This window comes from Molossus molossus, unplaced genomic scaffold, assembly GCF_014108415.1.
Source record: "Molossus molossus isolate mMolMol1 unplaced genomic scaffold, mMolMol1.p scaffold_m16_p_3, whole genome shotgun sequence".
Lineage (NCBI taxonomy): Eukaryota > Metazoa > Chordata > Mammalia > Chiroptera > Molossidae > Molossus > Molossus molossus.
Genome location: NW_023425366.1, coordinates 121,547,610 through 121,566,141, shown reverse-complemented (window position 1 = coordinate 121,566,141; position 18,532 = coordinate 121,547,610). Strand labels below are relative to the sequence as shown.

General features: G+C 47.9%; 1 protein-coding gene across 1 annotated transcript in view; it reads left to right on the top strand.

Moving 5' to 3' along the window:
- Positions 1-18,532, top strand: part of RAB40C (RAB40C, member RAS oncogene family) — a 36,241-nt gene that overhangs the window by 14,681 nt on the left and 3,028 nt on the right. The window contains exons 2-4 of the mRNA XM_036279899.1: positions 9,359-9,419; positions 9,945-10,005; positions 18,413-18,490. Of these exons, the coding sequence (XP_036135792.1) occupies positions 9,359-9,419; positions 9,945-10,005; positions 18,413-18,490 (200 nt within the window). The remainder of the gene's footprint in view (positions 1-9,358; positions 9,420-9,944; positions 10,006-18,412; positions 18,491-18,532) is intronic.

Here is an 18,532-nt window from a genome sequence, read left to right as displayed (position 1 = left end):
TGGATGGCTGGTGTGTGAATCCAAGGGTACTTCTCCATGTCCGCCTGTGTTAATGGGAAGTTTTTTCTGGTTCCTAGAAGACCTGACGTTCCTGTTTTGCCTTTGTCTGCCTTTGGGAGCTTATTTTTTCTCCCTAAAGAGTAACACTAAGAAAGAGCAGCTGCCTGGCTGGTGCGGCTCAGTGGTTGAGCACCGACCTATGTACCAAGAGGTCGCCGGTTCGATTCCCGGTCAGGACATGTGCCCAGGTTGTGGGCCAAATCCTCAGTGGGTGGCATGCAGGAGGTGGCCAGTCGATGTTCTCTCTCATCAATGTTTCTGTCTCTCTATCCTATTCCCTTCCTCTCTCCAAAATCAATAAAAAAGAAAGAAAGAAAGGGAGGGAGGGAGGGAGGGAGAAGAAAGAGCAGCTGCCTGTCTTTGGTTTGGGGGTGGCACCCTCACACTACGAGTTGGATATCATGTTGAAAACATAGGAATGTGCTTCCCTCAGACATCCTAGCTGGGGCTTGCTTCCTAGGAGGTGAGATCTGGGAACTATGTAGAAAACCAACAGCCTGGGTTTTCGACACAGCAGCATCTGTGGAGGGGCCACTGTGGAGGAGCTGTGCTGCACTGGAGCCTTCCCTGAAATTACTTGGTGACCTAGGTTCAGCTGGGTCACCTGCCTTGGTGTAAGGGCTTGATGTTCATGGTCCACACTGCCCCAGGATGCTTCCAGCCCCATTGTGGAGCTGCACAATGGGGAGAACCTGCTGGGAATGGTTTTCTTTCCCTTGGACACTAGCCAGCATTCTAGTTTCTGTGCTCTATTTAAACACTGTAAAGGAGCCTGGCCAGCATGGCTTAGTAGATTGAGCGTCGTCCTGTGGACTGAGAGGTCCTGGTTCGATTCTCGGTCAGGGCACGTGCCCAGGTTTCTGGCTCAGTCCCCAGTGGGGGGTGTGCAGGAGGCATGATGTTTCTCTCTCACATCAATGCTTCTCTTCCTCTCTCACTAAAAAAATCAATAAAACATGTTTAAAAATAAACACTGCAAAGGAAAACATTGGTTAGCATTTTCTGTTTTATTCTTAAATCTAGTCTTTTATTACTCATTTTTTGTTCATTGTTATGAATTTTTACAAAGTCTTCCTGTAGCTTTTAATTATGTTGGAAAAGTAATGGGATGAATACACACTTAGGGTTGCTATTTCTTCCATGAAAGACCAGAACCTCAGATGGAAAGCAGTTGGTCATGCACATGCTGTCTGAGCAGGTGACATTCCTCCTTGGCTGCTCCCTGCAATTGGTCTGAGTGGAATCTGGGCACATGTGTGGGAAGTGCCCTCACCTAGAGGACTGCCAGGTTGTGAATAGCAGTCCTCATTTTGACCACCCCCTGCTCCCTCTGAGCAGTAGCAAATTGAACTTAAAAAATCCAACAAGCCCTGGCTGGTTTTGCTCAGCGGTTAGAGTGTTGGCCTGCAGTCCAGAGAGACCCGGGTTTGGTTCCCGCTAAGGGTGCGTACCTCGGTTGCAGTGTGTCCCTGGCCCTGGTTGGTCGTGCGGGTGGCAGCCACTCAGTGTGTCCCTTTCACGTTGATGTTTTTCTCTCTCTTTTCCTCTCTCTCCCTCCCGCTCCATTTGAACAAAAAATGGAAAAATGTCCTCAGGTGAGGATAAAAAAAAAAAATCCAACAATCTTGATTTATGTACCCAAAACAAAGTTGAGAGAGTGAGTCTAAACAGACAACTGAGAATTTTTTTTTTTTTCTATCCTCACCCGAGGACATTTTTCCATTTTTTGCTCAGGTAGAGTGGGAGGGAGAGAGAGGAACAGAGAGAGAAAGAGAAACATCGACGTGAACCGAACCTGGGTCTCTGTACCTCAGGCCGACGCTCCAACCACTGAGCCAAACCAGCCAGGGTTTCCCACTGGTTTTTAATCCTCACCCAAGGATATATATTTTATTGATTTTAGAGGGGAAGGGGGAGGGAGGGGGAGAGAGAGAGAGACATCAATGTGAGAGAGATCAGTGGGTTCCCTGCCATATGCGCCCCAGTTTGGGATTGAACATGCGACCTGGCCATGTGCCCTGACTGAGAATCAAACCCATGACTCTTCAGTGCACAAGATGACTCTCCAACCAACTGAGCCACACCAACCAGGGCTTCCATGGGTTTTTAGATTCTCTGAAGGGTGAATGGACAGCCAAGTACCACTACAAGTTGTGGAAGACATTTGAGAACCTTAATCTTATAATTAATGTCTGAGATGAAGAGTTACTGCACCCAAGAATCAAGAACAGGATTCCATTAGAAACATTCCAGAACACCAGAAAGAGCATTTATTTATTTATTTATTTATTTATTTATTTAAAATCCTCACTTGAGGATATTTTTGCATTTATCTTCAGACAGTGGGAGAGAGAGAGAATAAGAGAGACAGAAGAGAGGAACATCGATGTGAAAGAAACACATGGACTGATTGCCTCCCGCGCAACCCGGACCAGGGCTAGAGACCGAACTGAAACCGAAGTACATGTGCCTTTGATCAGAATCGAACCCATGACATTTTGTTCCTTGGGCCAATGCTCTAACCACTAAGCAAAACAGGCCAGGGCCAGAAAGAGCTTTTAAAAATTAAATGTAAAATAGCAGTTTTGCCCTGGCCGGTTTGACTCAGCAGTTAGAGCGTCGGCCTGCGGTCCAGAGAGACCCAGGTTTGGTTCCCGCTAAGAGCATGTACCTCCGTTGCAGTTTGTCCCTGGCCCTGGTTGGGTCATGCGGGTGGCAGCCACTCGATGTGTCCCTTTCACCTCGATGTTTCTCTCTCTCTCCCTCCCATTCTATCTGAACAAGAAATGAAAAAATGTCCTCGGGTGAGAATAAAAAAATAAATAAAATAGCAGAGTTTTTTGTTTTTTTTTTACATTTGCAAAAGTAAGTTTATGAAAACATAATTAAGTAGCAGAATTTTTAGAAAGATCATAGAAAGGCTGGAAGATAAAGTTGAAGGCATTTTCCAGAAAGCGGAACAAAAAGAGAGCGATGAGGGAAAAGATGAGAAAACACTGTTAGCCCAGAGGTCACTCCCTGGCTAATGGGAAGCCAGGATGTGGGACAGAGGAGCATGTGGATAGAGGGGTGAACTGGCGACCTGAAGGTCTCCTGGATTCCCTGCACAGAGAGTGAAAAATACCCTGCAGAACCCTGGACAGATAAAGCCCTGAAAGCTTTCAGAGTAACAGGGTTGTATGAGAAGGGCTAGGAAACAGAACAGCACCCATTACCCCTGGGAGCCTCTGGTCACCTGCTACTGGCCACTGGTGGCTTCCCCAAGCCCTGTGTCCATCCAGGGAGTGTCTGCAATCCTAGGGTATGAAACCTGGTCATCCCATGTGACCTCTACACATCTGTGAGCTGCTTCAGTCCCCAAGAAGCCTGGTCAACACCTGTACAACAGCAGTGGTTGTGGCTCCCCATAGCTGGTTTCTGTTCTGAGTAGTCATGATTGTGCTGTATACAGCACTAAATTTTTTTCAAATATATCTTTTTTAATATGTTTTTATTGATTTTTTTTTTTTAGAGAGAGAGAAACATTGATGTGAGATATATTGATCGTCTGCCTCCTGCATGCCCCCTACTGGGGATCCAGCCAGAAACCCTGACTAGGAATTGAACTAGGACCTCTCAGTCAGTGGGAAGACACTCAATCCACTGAACCACACTGGCCGGGCTCGAATATATTTTTTTTTTTCAAAAATTTATTTATTTATTAATTTGTTTTTGTTACAGATGTTTCTCATTTTTCCTCCATTGACACTCTCCTCCCCTTCCCCCCCACCCCACCCCATCCCTAGCTTTGTTGTCTATGTTCATTGGTTATGCATACATGCATGTAAGTTCTGTGGTTTATCCCTCCCCCAACCTCCCTTCTGTGAGGCTTGTCAGTCTGTACCTCACCTCTGTGTGGGTTAATTTGTTTAGTTCATTATATTCCACAAATAAGTGAGATCATGTGATATTTGTCTTTCTCTGCTTGGCTTGTTTCGCTTATCATAATACTCTCCAGGTCCTTCCATGCCATCTCAAAGGATGAGAGATCTTTCTTTCTTACAGCTGCATAGTACTCCATTGTGTACATGTACCACAGCTTTTTAATCCACTCATCTACTGATTGACACTTGGGTTGTTTCCAGATCTTAGCTATGTAAGTAGTGCTACTGTGAACATAGGGTTACATATATTCTTTCTGATTGGTTCATTCCTAAAAGTGGGTATATTCCTAAAAGTGGGATTGCTGGGTCAAATGGCAATTCAATTTTTAACTTTTTGAGGTAACACCATAGTGTTTTCCACAGTGTCTGCACCAGTCTGCATTCCCACCAGCAGTGTACTGGAGTCCCGTTTTCTCCACACCCTCACCAGCACTTTTTGTTTGATGATTTGTTGATGGCAGCCATTCTGATATGTTTTTATTGATTTTTTTGTTTTGTTTTGCTAATCCTCACCTGAGGACATTTTTTCCCACTGATTTTTTTGGATAGTGGGAGGGAGGGAGAGAGAGGGGGAGAGAGAGAGAGAGCGAGCACGCCTGGCCAGTGTGGCTCAGTGAATTGAATGGGGTCCCATGGACTGAGAGGTCCCAGTTCAATTCCCAGTCAGGGCACATGCCTGGGTTGCAGCTGGGTTGCAGGCTAGATCCCAAGTGGGGGGCATGTAGGAGGCAGCCAATAGATGTTTCTCGCACATTGATGCCGCTATCTCTGTTTCCCTTCCTCTCTCTCTAGAAAATCAATAAAAACATATTTAAAAAAAAAAAAGATACCCTGGCCGGTTTGGCTCAGCGGTTAGAACATCAGCCTGCGGACCAGAGAGTCCTGGGTTCTGTTCCCGCTGAGGGCAGGTACCTCGGTTGCAGTTTGTCCCTGCCCTGGTTGGTGTCATGTGGGTGGCAACCACTCGATGTGTCTCTCTTGAATCAATGTTCCCCCCCACCGCTGTATCTGAAGATGAATGCAAAAATGTCCTTGGGTGAGAATAAAATAAATAAATAAATAAAAATAAAGAGAAAGAAAGAAACATTGATCAGCTGCCTCCTGCATGCCCCCATAGTAGGGGTTGAGCCCACAACCTGGGTATGTGCCCTGGCTAGGAATCGAACCTGCCACCTCTCAGTGCAGGGAATGATGCTCAACCAACTGAACCACAATGGCCAGGATGGTATTAAATGTTTTGAATGAAACCTCTGGTCATCCTTTTTTCAAAAAGCTGCTCAGTATTTAAGAACTGATGGGGTGCCCTGGCTGGTTTGTCTCAGTGGTTAGAACATCAGCCCATTGACCGAAGGGTCTTGGGTTCAGTTCCAGTCAAGGGCAAGTACCTGGGTTGTGGGTCAGATCCCCAGCCCCAGCCAGGGTCATGCAGGAGGCAACCAGTCGATGTTTCTCTTTTTCTCCCTTCTACCCTCTTTCCCACTCTAAAAATCAATGGAAAAATATCCTCGGGTGAGGAGTAAGCAAAAAAAAAAAAAAAAGGACTGATGGGGTGAAGTAAGGAAGTGGGTGATTGAAATTCTTCAGCAAACAAAGAATTGTCAGAGCTTATTCATAGTGAAGAGTGGTTGGCGCCTACCTTTGTTTAAAGCAGGGAGATTCTGCCTTCCTACCTGCCTCTCTCTTTGGCCTTGCTATGTCTTTATTTTCTATGAATTTATAAAGCACACTGTAAGTTTTTATTCAGATTTGGGATGTGGTGGGGTGAAGGGCAGAGTAAGCTGGGAGAATGTTTTTTGAGTTTTTCTATATCCAAGTGTGTCAGCCGAAAGGCTCACGCATGCCATCGCCACCCCCCACCTTTTTTACCTCTTAGGGTTGTCCTCAGCTCTTAGCTGGACCCTACTCTCTGCTATAGGGACCTGCTGCCCACTCTCCTCACACCAGGTGTTCAGCCTTCCTGGGGGTGCTCATGCTAGTGCCAGGTGTGGAGGCCACCTTTCCCTAGAGGCCAGGACCGGCACCAGAGGGCTCCACAGAGCACAGTCACTGTGAGTCTAAATCACTGCAGTGGTAACTCAGCCATCAAACTGAACTCCAGCTTCTCTGCAGTATTCCTGAGAATCTTGTTCTCTAATGAGCCCTCTGACCCAATGGTAGTGTGGATACCTGCAGCAGGAGGGGTGTTGGGAGGACAGCAGACCCTTGTTACCAGTTCCCAGCTCTAAGTGCCTGTCCCCACGGGTCCCACGCACATGTTTGACAGGGTGTTGAGCAGAGCTGCTGGAAAGTGGCAATGGGGCATCCTTTCTGACACAGACCAAAGTTAATGTCCCGTTGTCCTGGGCAGATAGGTCAAGGTGCCCAGGGAGCACAACACCCAGAGGTGAGTGGAGTGTGAGAGCCATCTCCCTGTACCCTGTCTCCTCCTCAGCCCTTTCTGGGATCCCCCCCCCACCCGAAGTTCCCTGCAGCTTTGGGTCACAGCAGCCACCTCTGCGTAGTTTGGCTACAGGGCCATTCCTTTCAAGGGGGCCAGCCTCGGGGAGAGGAGCAGAGCAGTCAGTGTCCAGTCCCTGAGGCCTGAGCCTGAGCCTGAGCCTGAGAGGCTGATCTACCACATGGAGGCGGATCTGATGTTGCTTAGAGGATGGGCATCCGCATCCTGTCTTCCTGGAAATTACTCTCACAGGGTCCATCTCACAGAAACTGGAGACAGGACCAAGGGGAGGCGAGTTCTGGGCCAGATCTGTGCTTCCTGTTTGATAGAATTCCAAGAGCTTCCACCCAAAGAAGCTGGTTATCAGCAGATGAGAACTGGAGGAAGGGCAAATGCAGAGGAGATATGGTGGAGACAGACCTGAGTGTTGTTTCTTCCTGAAGAATAGTTCTTTCACACGAGAATATGTGCAAGAGAATCTTCTCTCACTTTAAAAAAATACTGTGGTAAAATATACATAACATGAAATTCACTTTTAATTATTTTTAGGTGTACAGGTCAGAAGCATAAGTACATTTATATTGTTGTGTGACTGTCACCACTATCCATTTCCAGAACTTTTCCATCTTTCCAAACTGAAACTCTGTCTTTATTAAATACTGGCTCTTGCTCTGGCTGGTGTCGCTTAGTGGTTAGACCATCTGCCAACCCACCAAAGTGTCACGGGTTCAGTTCCCAGTCAAGGGCATATACCTGGGTTGCAGGTTCAATCCCCGCCCCAGTTGGGGTGGATGTGGGAGGCAACCAATCCCATCGATGTTTCGCTCTTTCTCTCCACCCCACCCCCTTCACACATTCTAAAAAAAATCAGTGGGAAAAATATTCTCAAGTGAGGATTAACACAACAAAAATACTGACTCTCCATTTCCCTCCCCCAGTCCCTGGTAACCTCTAATCTATTTTCTGTCTCTGAAACTGACTACTCTAAGGACCTCATAGAATTGGAATCATAGAGTATATATTCTTCTATGACTGGCTTATTTCCCTGAGCATAATGTCCTCAGGGTACAGCTATGTTATAGCATGTATCAGAATTTCATCCTTTTTTAAGGTTGAATCATATCCCATTGTATGTATGGACCATTTTGTTAATCCAGTCATCCCTTGATGGATGCTTGGGTTATTTCTACATTTGACTATTATGAATAACACTGCTATGAACCCAGGTATAAAAATACATACATGTTCGATTCCTCGCTTTCATTTCTTTTGGATATTAACCTGGAATTTCTGGATCGTATGGTAATTCGGTTGTTTGGTTTTTTTAATTCTCACCTGAGGATATTTTTCTTTTGATTTTCAGATAGAGTGGGAGGGAGGGAGGGAGGGAGGGAGGGAAAACATCAATGTGAGAGAGACACATTGATTGGTTGCCTCTTACACAGCCCTTGACTGGGAATTGAACCTGTGACGCTTTGGTCTGAAGGCTGACGCTTTAACCACTGAGCCAAACTGGCCAGGGCTTCATTTGTTTTTTGTTGTTGTTGAGTTGTAGAATTTCTTTAAATACTCTAGATAGCAATCCCTTGTCAGATATGTGATTTCCAAATATTTTTTCCCATTTTGTGGGTTGCATTTTCCTTCTCTTGAGTGTCATTTGATGCATGAAACCAGCTTTTGACTTGCATTTAACAGTTGGCCAGGCATGCCCTGGCTGGTTTGGCTCAGTGGGGTTAGAGCGTCAGCCCACAGACCAGAGAGGCCTGGGTTCGGTTTCCGCTAAGGGCACATGCCTCAGTTGCAGTTTGTCCCCAGTCCTAGTTGGGGTTATGTGGGTGGCAACCACTCGATGTGTCGCTTTCACATCAATGTTTTGCTATCTCTTCCTCCCTCTCTCCCTTATGTTCTGTCTGAAGATAAATGCAAAAGTGTCCTCGGGTGAGGATAAAAAAAAAAAAAAAGAGTTGGCCAGGCTTAAATACAGTGGGGGAAGAGGCACCTATGCCTGAGGCACCAGGAAGGTGCTGGGTGCAGACACTCTGAGGTCAGCTTTCCGGTACACATTGTGTGAGAGATACCTATGTTCAAATGCCCATTTTCGAGCCCTTTTGGAGCGTTATAAAACTGCCTTTTTACGGCTTAAGAAGGGGGGAGGAACACTGAGCTTTTAGGAAGTTTCTGGATGGTCCATTACCCAGTTGAAGATCATTTTTTGCTGCTGCTGTTATTAATCCTCACCCAAGATATTTTTTTCATTTATTTTCTTATATATAGAGAGAGACATGATTAGTTGCCTCCTGCATGCACGCCTAGTGGGTCCAGGGATCCAACCTGCAACCCAGGTATGTACCCTTGACTGGGAATCGAACCTGTGACCCTTTGGTGCCTGGGCCGATGCTCTAACCACTGAGAACACCAGCCAGGGCCAGTTGAAGATCTTACTTGTAACATGTCCAGCGCTGTCCCTGATCCTACCAACTTCTCTTGGACTTACTTTTCCCCATAAAATTATAAAAAAATTAAAAACTAAAGATATGGCATGCCTAGGTTCTGCAGAGAGCTCTCCAGAGAAATGGTATTTTAGAAATTACTTTACCCTTAATAATGTTTCAAGCACGCTCCAATTGTCAGTACCTGGGGGCTAAAACTCAGGAACTTGGAAATTTCTCAACGAGACCCACACAAAGTAGGTCAGTTGGAGATGAGCCGTCCTCCTGCAGGCCTGCTAGATTCCACTCCTGTGCCATCCTCCCTTTGACTGGTGCCCAGCATGCCTGGGTCCGTAGGCTGAAGCCACGAGAAGGCTCCAGCTTGGGGTAGCTTGCTCCTTCACCTGACTCCACTGGGCTGTAGAAACAGCCTGGAGAAGCCTGGAGAGGCAGATCCTGGCCAGCTCGTCTCTAGGCATCGCCTTCAGCAGCCCTTTGCTTTCTTGCAGGGATCGACTACAAGACGACTACCATCTTGCTGGACGGTCGGCGGGTCAAGCTGGAACTCTGGTGAGGCGCTTTGTGTGGGGTTGTGGTGCCTGGGGGTGGGGCAGTTATAGCACTTCAGAGTTATTACTGGAGCCTCAGAAGCTAAATGAAGCAAGTCAAGAATCCGTAAAGCGACAGGAAGGACGGAGTCCTGTTAACATTTTATGTGGAATAGCTATTTAAAGAGATCCTGTGTAAACATGGAATGGATTCTGCTCTGTGATGTAGAAACTGAAAGGTCCAAGGCTGTTTGTTCTGGTAGAGCCCAGCTCCCTTTGCCCATTAAGACTCATTTTCACAGTAGCCACTGACACCCTCCCCTCACCCTTTATTGAGCTATACATGAAGGAGCATTTTCTAGAACCTTGACATTGAAATGTAAATTCCCATAGGTTTGGGATTCTCCAGCCTGGGAGGGTGTTCTCCTGGGGCACGGAGGTTGGCCAGCATAAGCTGTGGAGGGGGAGGGAGAGTACCTTTTAGGGATCACTCTGCACATGCCAGGGTTCCACAGGGCACATCCTACTGACTTCCTCTGTGTTTCAGGGACACGTCGGGCCAGGGCAGGTTCTGCACCATCTTCAGGTCCTACTCCAGGGGCGCACAGGTAAGACCAGTGACACTGTTGGTGCTGCTCTCCAGAAGGACAAATGTTTCTGTGCTATCAGATCCCACATGTGTGCCTCTTTTTTTAAAAAAATTTTTATTTATTTTTTTGTTACAGATATTTCTCCTTTTTTACCCCATTGGCACCCCCACATGTGTGCCTCTTTCTAAGAAGTTTTTTTTGTGTGTGTGTGTGTTTTATCCTTACCCGAGGACATTTTTGCATTCAACTTCAGATAGAACGGGAGGCGGGGAGAGAGAGAGAAACATCGATGTGAGAGAGACACATCGACTGGTTGCCACCCACACAACCCCAACTGGGGCCGGGGACAAACTGCAACCGAAGTACGTGCCCTTAGCGGAAACCAAACCCGGGACTCTCTGGTCCGCGGGCTGACGCTCTAACCACTGAGCAAAACCGGTCAGGGCAAGACGTTTTTTTCTATTTATCTTCTGATAGTTTTCTGAGGATATTTTTCTGTTTATCTTCTGATAGAGTGGGAGGGAGAAAAAGGGAGAGAGAGGAAAACATCGATGTGAGAGGGGCATATCAACTGGTTGCTTCCCTCAAGACTCCAACCAGGGCTGAGGACAAACCACAACTGAGGTATGTGCTTTTGGCTGGAATCAAACCCTCATCTCATTGGTCTGTGGGCCCATGCTCTACTGCTGAGCCAAACCAGCTAGGGCTCTAAGAAGTTTTGATGTTGGGACACCAGGCTTCCACTAGGCTGCCCTCCAAGTGAGGGGCCTCAGCTCTTAGAGGGCATCCAGTCCCTATGTCCCCATTCTGTTTCCACTGGCTCCTGTGGCTGGTGCTGGGACCCTGTACTGTGGAGACACCACTTGATCACCTGGTTCACTGGGAACCAAAAGTGACTTCCCCGTTACCCAGGACCTCCATGTGTGGCATGAGGAGGTTGCTGGGGCAGCCACATTCATCACAGGGCTGGGGGCTCCCAGGTTGGGCTGGATTCCTAACCAGGACTGTGGAGACTGAACATTGGAGCCACTGTGGGGAGGGACTGCTTGTAGAGGTGGGTAATTAGCAAAGAGCAGGAGATGGGGGCTATCCTAGGGGCTGCCATGGAAGTACACCCAAGTTTCAGTGGATGAACAGGGGATTTGGCGGCACCTTGGGAACTGTACAGGGGCATTCTGGGGGTGGGGCATGCAGGGGCACCTTAGGGGAGCATGCGAGGGCTCGCTCACACCTCTCTGTATACTCTGGGCTCCCCGAGCATGCTTGCATGCTGCATGGATCAGTGTATGATTTGAGGCTCAAAGGAAAGGTGAGAAGTAGTTGCATGAACTGGCCAGCTATAGGCTGTCACTGCTGTGTCAACATGACGAGACTGATCAGTCCTATTTGTAATGCAGAGCAGGCCATGATCCCGCACAGACTTCTGAAATTTCCAAGGAGACCCCTAAGTTCAGACCTGTCCAGCCCTGCTTCACACACCTGGCCGGGTCCTCTGCCAGGAGCAGCACACACTTGTATGAGATGGGGTACTTGGGTGCATTTTGGGGCCTCTTGCTGTGTGGGGCAAGAACTCCAGGTGGGTCTGCACTCATCAGGAGAGGGGCTTCCTGTCACCCTCTTACTCTGGCTTGGGCTCATAGGGAGCCCCATGGGGTGTCCTTTTAGCTCTGTTAGTCAGGATTGATGAAGTCTACAGCTGCCTTGGCACTCTGTACTCTTGCTGATCTCTCTGCTGCATGGAACCTGAGGAGGCCAAGAAGGAGAGAAGTCTGGCAGAGGTCTGGCTGAATCTGCTTAGTTGTTGGGGACCCCTGACCTGCACCTTCCTTCAGGGCCTTCCTCAGTAGATGCCTCTCAGACATGGGGGGGAGGCAGGGAGATGCTGAATGTAGCTTTCTTCTCTCCTGAGGGGTGGAGGCAAGGACCCCAGGCTGGGCTTGGTGGCTCTTGTCCTGGGAGCACTGCAGAGGTGTCTGTCGGTGATAGTACCTAGAGCTCTAGCTTGATGGTCCCCAGTGTGTGCGGTGTTGGGGGCCTGTGGGGGCCTGCAGGGGTGGTGCTTCACCTAGCAGTTCCACCTGGAGCAGCTGGTCCTAAGTAATCAGGGTGTGGATAGCAGCTTGGGGGTGTTTGTCAGCACCCTACATCAGCACCAGAGGTGAGGTTAAGTAGCAAACACTGCCTACAGAACCCAGTGCCCTTCAGATGAGTGTGTCCCATTGGTCCCTTTATTTATTATTTTAATTTTATTTTTTTAAAAGTCCTCACCTGAGCCCTGGCCGGTTTGGCTCAGCGGTTAGAGCGTCGGCCTGCGGACCACAGAGTCCTGGGTTTGGTTCCCGCTAAGGGCACGTACCTCAGTTGCAGTTTGTTCCTGGCTCCAGTCTGGGTTGCGTGGGTGGCAACCAGTCGATGTGTCTCTCTCACATTGATGTTTCTCTCTCTCTTCCTCCCTCGTTCCCTCCTGCTGTATCTGAAGATAAATACAAAAATGTTCTCAGGTGAGGATAAAAAGAATAAAAGTCCTCACCCGAGGATATTTTTCCATTTACTTTTGGATAGAGTTGCAGGGAAGGGTAGAGAGAGAAACATGAACGTGAGAGAGGCACATCGATTGGTTGCTTCCCACATGACCCCATCCACTGCGGGGAACCAAACCGCAACCAAGATACATGCCCTTGATCAGAAGTACCCTTGACCAGAATTGAACCCATGACTCTTTGGTCCGAGGGCTGAAGCTCTAACCGCTGAGCAAAACTGACCAGGGCAAGGGTCCCCGTTTTTTTATTTTGTTTTATTTATTTATTTATTTTTTAATTCTCACTCGAGAACACTTTTCCAATTTTTTGTTCAGATAGAGTAGAAGGGAAAGAGAGGAAGAGAGAGAGAAACATCGATGTGAAAGGGACATTTCACATCGAGTGGCTGCCACCACACGACCCAACCAGAGCTGGGGACAAACTGCAACCGAGGTACGTGCCCTCAGCGGGAACCGAACCCAGGTCTCTCGGGACTGCAGGCCGACGCTCTAACCACTGAAATTGGCCAGGACTTTTATTTTAAAGAGGTGACTGCATATGATTTTATACATACAAGAACATGAGAAAGCTGTGTTCCAAGTGGTAGTGCTAGTTACCCTGAACGATGAGATGACTGAGTTCAGTGGTCTTCCTTTTGGTTTTGACTATCTCCTAATTTTTCTACAATAAACACATATTACTTTTGAAATAAAAAAGAAAATGAAGAGATAAGAGGGTAGTTACCTTGGGTTATGATAATGAAGGGCATTTGGGAAACATCAAAAAGCCACTGAGATCAAACCTGAGAGGACTCAGCTGTTCTGCACACTCTGGCTGTGAATGTGGAACAGACCACAGACAGCATTTCTGTTCAGCTAATTGAGAACATCTAACAAGCTTGGGCATTTGCCAAATTATACAGTGTCTCTGGGGAGCAAACACTATGTCATCACCTTCACTTTCTCTCCAAAGCATCCAGTCCAGTTGGTTGTGTATTTGTTATTGCTCTTGCTTTAATTCGGAAGGTTCTTGTCAATTCTGGGCTGAAGGAGCCAGTTGCATATATCAGGCCTGAATGGGGAGCAGTGGGCTCTGAACTCAAGGCTGTCCTCGGGTGCTCTTATCTTAGTGGCATTGCTCTGCTCTGTCTCATTTCCATCCTGCAGACGTGAAGGCAGTATCCAGAGTAAGCACCGCCTGGTTTTGCTGCTCTGTGTGGCTCCTGATAGTACACTGAGTAGCAGGACTGTCTTTCCCAGTCAAGTTTTATATTTCCAGTCAGTCTCCCACCCTTGGTTAAGACTGGAAAGACTTTGTGGGTCCCTCAGGGCCCAGGTTACAAAAGTCACCACCAACTCCTGACTGCTGTCACCTGTTCTGCAACAGGACTGTGTTGTGGTTCTTTTTTTTTAATAGACAGCACAATTTATTTGTTGTTGTTGTATGTTTTTTTATCCTCACCTGAGGACATTTTTCCATTTTTGTTCAGATAGAGTGGGAGAGAGGGAAAGGGAGAGAAACATCGACATAAAAGGGACTCATCGAGTGGCTGCCTCCTGCGCGACCCAACCAGAGCCGGGGTCAAATCGCAACTGAAGTTTGTGCCCTTGGTTGGAATTGAACCCACGACTCATTGGTCTTTGGGTTGATGCTCTAACTGCTGAGCCAATCTGGCCAGGGCTTGTGGTTCTTTTTTGTTATTCCTCACCTGAGGATTCCTTTTCCATTGATTTCTAGATAGAATGGAGGGAGAGAGAGAAAAACCGATGTGAGAAAGGCGCATTGATTGGTTGCCTCCCATGTGACCCTGACTGGAGCCAGGGATCGAACCTGCAACCCGGGTACATGCCCTTGACCGGGAATCAAACCCATGTCCCTTCGGTCTGCAGGCTGATGTTGTAACTGCTAAGCCAAACTGGTGGGGACTGTCTTGTGGTTCTTAACCACAAGAAATAACCTTTCTATCCCCGAGCTTCTACACATGGGCCTTGTTTTCTCTTGCTGAGGTCTGAGGTGGCCACTTGTGGCCCTGGGAGGCCAGTACCTCTGCTGCTGAAGAGAGTAGGTCCCCTGGGCTCAGCGTGCCGAGAGCTGTAGGCAGGGTGGGGTGGGGGGTGGGACATTTTTTTGGTTGAGCGTGTGAGGTCAGCTGGAAGAGAAGGGCCAAGTGCTAGTCTCTTTCTGGATAGAGATCAGTTGTTCACACAAAAAGGCTTTCACTTGGACAGTGGTCTGGGGTGTGTACTTACCATTCAGCGAGTGCTGATTAGGACACCAGTTTGTATCTTGTCACCAGTCAAGTGGGTGGGCATATGGGTCAGGGACCATTTGACAGTTGCTCCTCACTTTCAATGGGTCACTTACTCTTGGGCAGAGCCTAGGTGATTTTAGGGGTGAGGCAGAGGCTTCCATGTGCAGCCTGTGTTTCTTGGGAGCTCTGCCATACAAATGCATTACACGTGCCAAAATGGAATTGAAATTTTTTTTGGGTCCATGCCCCTACCGGGAATTGAACCCGGGACTCTCTGGTCCACAGGCCGATGCTCCAACCACTGAGCCAAACCGGCCAGGGCAGAATTGAATTTTTTAAAAATATACTTCTGTACCTTGGTTGTCCAAACTCATTAAACTGTTCATACTTAAAATCTCTGTATTTTCAGGTATATATGCTATAGCTTGAGAAATAACTTTGACAACAAGGACACCCACTTCAGGGCCTAGCAATTCCACTTCTTTTCTTTTAAAAAAAACTTTTTTTTTCTTTATTGATTTTTAGAGAGACTGGAACGGAGAGGGAGAGATAGAAACATTGTTGAGAGAGAACATCGATTGGTTGCCTCCAGCATGCCTCCCTGACTGGGGATTTGGCCCACAACCTGGCCAAATGTTCCTGACCTGGAATCGAACCAGCGACCTCTTGGTGCATGGGTCGACGCTCATCCACTGAGCCACACCAGCCAGGCCCAATTCTGCTTCTTACAGGTTGAGCTATATGTGCTCAGAGATTTATAATAAAATAAGGTAAAATTACCTGAGAGCCAAAAGTAGTACTGACTGATGAGCTTGACAGGATTTGTTGCCACTGTGGGGAAGGGCCCAGGTATGGGGGGCATTCAGGAGGGGCCGGGAAGTTTTCTCTGTGACTGTGTTAGGAATGAGCAGCACTGTGCAGAAATGCCAAGAAACAGCAGGTTATTCCTGGAGGAGAGGGAGAGCTGCTGTTTATACCCCAAGAGTACGAATTTTTTAAAAATGTGAGCATGTCCCTGGCTGGCGTGGTTCAGTGGGTTGAGCATCAGCCTGTGCACCAAAAGGTCACCAGTTCAATTCACAGTCAGGGCACATACCCAGGTTGTGAGTTTGATCACCATTCGGGTTTCCATGCGGGAGGCAACCAAGCAGTTTCTCTCTCTTCCTCTCTCTCTAAAAAAATCAATAAAAACATATTAAAAACAAAACAAAAAAAAATGTGAGCATGTATTACTTTTATTTAAAAAAAAAAAAGAATATAGTGAGAATCTCTTTCTGTTTGCCCCTCTTTCTGCCTCTGAGTCACATAACTGACCCCCTTGAGGGGGTGGTTCTGGTAACTAAGACCCTCATTTAGATTCCCCTACCAAGTTTGTATTTTTCCTGTGATTGGTAGATTTGGGGATGGATCATCATAACCCCGACCCATCATACTTGGGCAGCCCCAGAGAGGTAGTATGTGGCAGCCCAGAGGGGCAGCTAGGGGCTCCCCAATAGCCTCAGGGTGCAGTTGAAGCCGGAGCCTGTAAGATGGGCTTTTGCTAACTGATTTAAGCTTTCAAATGTTACACAGATAAGCGTGAACAAGAGGATAGCCCTCATCTAGCCTTTCAAAATGTGGTTACATCCATGGGAACATTTTCTGTGTGGTGTGCTGTATGTTTATATGTCTAGTTTAAAACACCATAAGGATCCAGCTAGTGTGGTTCAATGGCTGAGTGTTGACCCACGCACCAAGAGGTTGCTGGTTGGATTCCTGGTCAGGGCACATGCCCAGGTTTTGGGCCCATCCCCAGTGCAGGGCTTGCAGGAGGCGGCCAATTGATGTTCTCTCTCATCAATGTTTGCTCCCTTCCTCTCTCTAAAATCAATAAAGAAAAAATAAAACACCAGACTGTACCTTTTTTTTTAATGCTCACCTGAGGATATTCTATTGGTTTTTCAGATAAAGTGGGAGGGATAGATACACACACACACACACATACATATATATATATAGAGAGAGAAACATCATTGTGAGAGAGACACATTGATTGGTTACCTTCCACACAACCCCAACGGGGCTGGAGAACGAACCAAGATGTGTGCCCTTGACTGGAATTGAACCCGAGACTCTGGTCTCTGGGACGCCACTCTAACCGCTGAGCCAGACCAGCCAGGCACCATACTGTACCTATAGTTTGGGATCCATGCTTCTCACTCTGCAGTCTGTTGTGTGCCTGCCCAGGATCAGCACATACGCTCTGAGGTGTACTGCTGTTACTTCTACCCTCTGTGAGGCATGTCTGCACCTCAACTCACTCAACAGCCCTGACTGCACATGCAGTTTGTTTCATGCTGTGATGAACATCTGTGAGGGCTGGTCTTCCGACACATCCTCAGTGATTTCTTAGGTGGGGATTTGGAGGGTCGGGTGCATGTCCCCACCTGACCTGAGACCAAAAGGCTTTGTTCCTTGTGCCCCAGGCAATAGGACTCACTCCTGCTACCCCTCAGTTTCCTTCAAGTGGGCTCAAGGGGATCTTTTCTTCTAGGCATAGACCTTCCTCCGCGAGGGCAGGCAGCTCTGCTTGTTCTGTGCGAGGCTTTCTGTCCAGAGAGCAGGGGAGCAGCGTTAAAGTAATTTCTACATTCCTCTTAACAGGACCTGGGCAACATTTAAGTCTTCCAAAATTTGAAGGACATTTTTAAGGAGAAAGGCTTTAGATTCATTCCTTTTGAGATGGAGACATCCTGTGCCTTCCATCTCAGCTGTGCTTTTTTTCCTGCCTGTGTGTGTTGGAGACATGAGGGACAGGGAAGGTGTGAGCCAGCTTCAGAGTGGAGTGCAGGGCCAGATGGGCGGGGTGGAGGTCTGGGGGCACTCTCTCAAGTCACTTTCCTGAGGCCTGTGACAGGTCACTGCTGAGACATTCAGGGCAGACGGAGGTAGCCCAGAGCTGAGGTCTGAGTAATTAGTCTCTAAGGGATGTGACAGGAAAGTCCCATAGCAAACCCTCTGCTGGCCGGTGGGGCTGCACACATGGCTGCTAGAGTGACTGATGTCTTGCTCTGCAAGTTTGGGCTGGAAAACTCAGAAACACCTTTGCTCAGTTTCCCTGGAGCCCCAAGACAGAGTGTCAGGGACACCGTCCACATCTGCCTGCCAGGATTGTCCACAGGGTCTTTCCCACACCATAGATCTGTGTGCACCTGTTTTAGCTCCCGTGACTTTTGAATGGTCACAGGATAGTGTTTTCGATGTGCTTGGAGGAAAGAAGTTGAAAAAAATGCCAATTCCGCTCCTGCCAAGTCCCCGGGGGGGGGGGGGGGTTGCAGCATTGCGATTATAAGATCTTTGACCATTGATGACATTCTGCCACCCCACATGATGGTCTCCAGGGCCCCAGGGCCACATGGGCCTGGCCATGGTGAGGAGACAGTGCCCAATACCAGAGACCCCTCTTAAATATGACAAGATATCTCCCGGTGTGTTGTCCATACTCCATGTGTTAAGTAACCCACATGATCCCCTGAAAGCTATCTAGCTATGCTGAGTGTCCCTGCCCTGCCTGTGATAGGAGAAAGGGTGCATGTCACCACTGGGGCTCCATTTCGGAACAAGAGGCCTCCATCTGGCTGACCCTTTGGCCTTGTGACACATGTCTTCCTTGCAGGGGATCCTCCTGGTATATGACATCACCAACCGCTGGTCCTTTGATGGCATTGACCGCTGGATCAAGGAGATTGATGAGGTAAGTGTGCACTTGCGGACACCCTCTTCCATGGGCACCCCT